The 5,199-nt window shown below is 55.4% G+C and overlaps 1 protein-coding gene and 1 pseudogene across 1 annotated transcript in view; one reads left to right on the top strand and one right to left on the bottom strand.

The window, feature by feature from the left end:
* The window catches only part of Snai1 (snail family transcriptional repressor 1), a 4,714-nt gene extending 3,217 nt beyond the window's left edge, over positions 1-1,497 (bottom strand). Inside the window, exons 1-2 of the mRNA XM_021156171.1 lie at positions 1,321-1,497; positions 497-1,024 (exon numbers count right to left, since the gene is read on the bottom strand). Of these exons, the coding sequence (XP_021011830.1) occupies positions 497-1,024; positions 1,321-1,402 (610 nt within the window). The 5' untranslated portion in view covers positions 1,403-1,497. The remainder of the gene's footprint in view (positions 1-496; positions 1,025-1,320) is intronic.
* A 2,873-nt stretch (positions 1,498-4,370) lies between these two features.
* On the top strand, positions 4,371-4,645 carry LOC110290519 (annotated as a pseudogene).
* The last annotated feature ends 554 nt before the right edge of the window (positions 4,646-5,199 follow it).

Below are 5,199 nucleotides of genomic sequence, written 5' to 3'. Positions count from 1 at the left end.
TTTTGAGACAGGGTTTCTCTGTGTAGCCCTGGCTGTCCTGGCACTCACTTTGTAGACCAGGCTGGCCTCGAACTCAGAAATCCACCTGCCTCTGCCTCCGGAGTGCTGGAATTAAAGGCGTGCGCCACCACGCCCGGCTTAGGGAAGTCATTTCTTAGTGGCACCTGCACCCAGCACTTCACTCTACAAAAATCCCACGAAGTGTTCTCTGATACATTTTAGAAAAGGGGGAAACTGGGAAAGTTCTCGACCCAGGATTCAAGGCCAGGTGCAGAATATCCTGTCTAGCAATATCCTGTCTGACTTCTACAGTGTGGGTTGAGCCGGGATAGGGAATACCTCTTCACTCCTAGCCCGGAACAGCAAGGTACAGAACGGAGAACAACCAACATCTACTTGTCCACTGCTTGGCAGCCTTGGGAGTAAGTGTTGAGTCCCCCCAGGGTCTGAGGCCAAACAGCCCAGACTCAGCGCTCAGCTATGCACACTCACTCACCAGTGTGGGTGCGGACGTGGCCCTGAAGCAGCCAGGGCCTGGAGAAGGCCTTTCCACAGGTCGTGCAGACACAAGGCAGCGTGTGGCTTCGGATGTGCATCTTCAGAGCGCCCAGGCTGAGGTACTCCTTGTTACAATATTTGCAGTTGAAGATCTTCCGCGACTGGGGGTCCTTGGCCACCGAGAGCCTGGCCAGCTGCTTGGGAAGTTGGCCCAAGCCAGGGAAGGCGATGAAGGCCTCGGCCTCCAGGGACGAGGCCGAGGTGGATGAGAAGGACGACGGCGCCGGCGAGGGCGGGCTGGGCGGCTGGGAGCTTTTGCCACTGTCCTCATCGGACAGCGAGGTCAGCTCTGCGGCCTTGGGGCTCTCCCGCAGCGGGAGGGTGGCCCAGGCAACCGGCCGCACTTGGGGTACCAGGAGAGAGTCCCAGATGAGGGTGGGCAGCGAAGCGGCGGGGTTGAGGACCTCGGGCGGAGGGATGGCGGCCAGCAGGTGGGCCTGGTCGTAGGGCTGCTGGAAGGTGAACTCTGCGGGAAGAGAAGAGAAAGCAGGGAGTCAGCTGAGCCGATTCTCGGGGCGCCAGGTGGGGGGGCTCCCCGCCCGCCCCACCTCCCCCGCCCGGACTACGCAAGGCTACCCCCGCCTTCGAGTCTTCACTCGCGGAGCCTCCCCGTCCCGGGCCACAGACGCCCTCGGTGGATCCCAACTGCCAAGACCCGGAGCTCCAGATCCACCTGTCGCGCCCGCAGAGCCCGATTCTCAACCCCCCACCGCACCCTTGGGATCGCCCCCAGCCGCCCGCGTCCCGCACCCCACCACGCACCCACACACGCGTCCTGCAGCTCGCTATAGTTGGGCTTCCGGCGGGGGTCGGACGGCTTCCTGACCAGGAAGGAGCGCGGCATGTTGGCCAGAGCGACCTAGGTAGTCGGGGTCACCGGGTCGCGCAAGGTCGGTAGGCAACTCCGCTCGCGAGGCCCGGCCGCACACTACGATCCCCTCGGAGCAGCAAATTCCTTTAAGTACCAGGGCTGGGGGGCGTGACCGTACTGTTGGCCACGCCCCTTTGTCAAGGCTGAGCCAATGGCTGGCGGCGGCGCGGCCGGAGACTGAGACCCGAGCAGGTGCGCCTGGTCTGCTGAAGCTCCCGCCGCGTGGCGCTGAGATTCCGCTTGGGCTCCTCCCGGACCGGACCGCGCGGCGTCCGAGCGCCTCGGGCGACCCCTGGTGGCCGCGCCTGCCCCTCGCCGAGCGCGGTGCCCCGCAACATCCCCGAGCTGCTGACCTTTGGGCGCCGGGGAGCCAGAAAGTGCGATGATATGCACGCGCTTTGGGGTTCCTGGAGCTGTCTACACAGCCCTGAACAAAACACTACCTAGGGATGCCCCACGCAAGGATGGCTTCCGGGCCGTGGGAGAGAGAGACAGAGTAAACAGAGGATTCGAATACTAAAGGGAGGTGTGATTTGATGAAAGGAGGTGGGGAGAGACAGCTGTGACTGTCAATGGACGGTCACCTGACAGGGGAGGGTGTCTATGACTTCCCAGAGGAAGTGAAGAAGCACCGAGGGGAAAAGCCCGGGGTAAGAATCAGTAACTTCTGCCTGTCCAACCTTTGAGAGCAGGTTCCAGGATGAGGTTGGTGTGGGCAGACCCTGAGGGGTCCGATTTCCTGGCCTCGGGTCTTTGGAGGAGTTTGGACTTTGCCTTACAGGCACTGGGGAGTCACGGAAGGACTTTCAGCTGAGGACGGACGTGTTTAGAGTTGCATTGTGAAACACCAATAAGGGCAGGTGCGAGGCAGAGGTAGCAAGGACCAGGGCTGAGACTTCCGACTTCCTGAAAATCGTGTTGGAACGGTCACAGGGAAGAAGGGTGGCCTCAGAAACCAAGCCCACACCCCCATCGTATGGGGTTATAAACACCTATAAAGCAGAGGGACTATGGAAACCTCTGGGGCACCAGCTAGCATCGAGTCTCTAGGCACTGGAGGTAACAACAGGGAATAGAATCAGACTCCCAGCACGGGGGGGGGGGGGGGGAGGATGGTCAGACAACAGGCAATCATCGTGGAGAACACTGCCCTCTGGGTAGATTTAGTTCATCCATGAATCTCCCTGAGTCCAGAGGGAGAGCACACAGAGCCCCACCACCACCCTCGTCCCAACGGACAAGGCAGCTGACTAGGTCTTGACTTTTCTCCATCCCCTATGATCAGAGAACAGGCTTTCCTACCACGGGACCTTGCTTGGTACCTGCCTTCCTCAGGTCCTGTTTTCTCTTCCAGATCCACACCTGGCTAGGCTTCCTTTCATCCCTTTCATCCTTTGTTTCAGCAGCCCCCCACTCCACCCCCTCAGCCTCCCCCAAGCCTGCTTAGTAAGAAGGAAAGAGAAAGGCAAATGAAGCCCACAAGGGGAGGCCTGTTCACAACCTCACACCTGCCAGAGGCCTGAAAGTAAAACTTGGTCAAATGATGGATGCTGGCTGGCATGCTGCTTAGGAAAGGTGTGACTTAGCCCCTAACGGGTGACAGGTGACTCTCCACGCCCAGGAAGCTCCCTTCCTAGGCTGACGGCCACCTAGGGTTTTTCAGCCAAGCTTTTCCTCAAGAGTGTCTGAAAACACCTAAGCCTTGCCCTCACTGGCAGACACATCCTGATTCGCTTATCTAGGGCGGGGTTGTTGGCATCGCATTTTAACTGTCAAAAGGACTGGATGCCTCTAAAGAGCAACCAAAGCTAAGAACCCATGGCCAGCCTCAAACCCAGACCAAACAAAAGCACAGTCCTGACACCTGTAAATAACCCCCCCCTGCCCCCCACAGGGTTTCTCTTTAGACCAGGCTGCCCTTGAACTCAGAGATTCACCTGGCTCCACCTCCCAAGTGCTGGGATCAAAGGTGTACGCCACCACGGCCTGGCTGACACCTGTGCTCTTAATATCAAATCAAAAAGAAAAAGGAAGAGAGAGAGAGAAAGAGACCAGAAACCCCCAAAAAAACACACTCAAATATCTATCAACAATAGACACGGACTAAACCAGGTTGCGTACCCACAAGAGAAGACCATACAGCTGCAAACAATAACTACAGCCAGATGGGGGATACATCTGCATCCCTTCTACTTTGGAGGCAGAGCTAGAAAGCTTGGGACTTTGAGGCTAGCAGTGAGAAGCCCATCAGGAAAAGAAAGGAAGGCAGGCTGTAGAGTATGTACAATTCCACGCAACAAGCAGGGCGAGGTGGCACACGCCTTTAATCCCAGCACTCGAGAGGCAGAGGCAGGCAGATTTCTGAGCTCGAGGCCAGCCTGGTCTACAAAGTGAGTTTCAGGACAGCCAGGGCTATACAGAGAAACCCTGTCTTGAAAAACAACAACAACAACAACAAAAATCCATGCAACAAGGCAGGCTGTAGAGTGTATACAATTCCATGCAACAGCAGAATGATTCCCACCCCACAGTGATGAGCAAAAGCCAGGAACCAGTGTGCAGTTAGCTGCAGCTGGTCAAAAGCAGGAGTGGAATAGAATTCTGGATGCTCCTGCACTTCCAGAATGAAGGGGTGTGTGTGTGTGTGTGTGTGGGGGGGGGGGTTAATGCAGAATCTTCTTTAAAAAAAACAAAACAAAAAAAAACCACCCCCAAAATTTATTTATTTATTTATTTTTGTTTTGTTTCTCGAGACAGGGTTTCTCTGAATAGCTCTGGCTGTCCTGGAACTCACTTTGTAGACCAGGCTGGCCTCGAACTCAGAAATCCGCCTGCCTCTGCCTACCGAGTGCTGGGATTAAAGGTGTGCGCCACCACACCACGCCCAGCTCAAAAAACGTATTTATGGTTGCTCTTGTTGAATCCCAAGCCAGCTCCCGACATGGGACTGGAGGACAAACGAAAGAGGCTCACTGGATCCAGAGACCCCAAAGAGAAAGAGGAAGAATTAGTGGACACCCCTCCCCCGTAACAACAGTGAGAAAGCACTGTGAACAGCTGGAGAAGTGTGTAAAGGCCCGGGAACAACTAGAGTTGTGTGATAAGCGCGTGTCTTCCTGATCACAGACAGAAGAGGGTTACACAAAGGAGCTCTTCGACTTCCTGCATGCACAGGACCACTGTGTGGCCCACAAGCTCTTTAAAAGCTTGAAGTAAATGTGCAGATTCACCTGCCTCACTCGGCCTTGACCCTGGGAATCAGGAACAGTTCTTTGGTGTGGTTTTGAACATTTGTTTCTACTGCAGTGAGCTCTGAGACCCTCACTGATTTGGGCAGGTAGCTTCCCTTCTGTGTAATTAGCAGTGATTTCATCTTAATAAACTGAGCTGCAAACTGGCAACAAAATGTATTTACTTATTTACTGTTGTTGTTTTTGAGATACAGTATCACTTTGTAGCCCTGGCTGTCCTGGACCGCACTCTGTAGACAAAGTTAGCCTCAAACTCACAGAGAACTGTCTGCCTCTGCCTCCCGAGTGCTGGGATTAAAGGTATGCGCCAGCACTGCCCAGCCACATTTTTATGGTCCTGTTTATATGTATGTGCCTGTGTGAGTGCATACCACATGTACAGATGTCCTCAGAGGCCAGACTTCTCTGGCATTTGAGTTAGAGGTGATTGTGGGCCACATTGTGGCTGCTGGGAGACAAACTCAGGTCCACTGTAAGAGCTATTGCTCTTAGCTGCTGAGCTTTTGATCCAGCGCTCGC

Source organism: Mus caroli, chromosome 2, assembly GCF_900094665.2.
Source record: "Mus caroli chromosome 2, CAROLI_EIJ_v1.1, whole genome shotgun sequence".
NCBI classification, from domain to species: domain Eukaryota; kingdom Metazoa; phylum Chordata; class Mammalia; order Rodentia; family Muridae; genus Mus; species Mus caroli.
The sequence above is the reverse complement of the archived record's forward strand: the minus strand, read 5'-3'. Positions and strand labels throughout refer to the sequence as shown.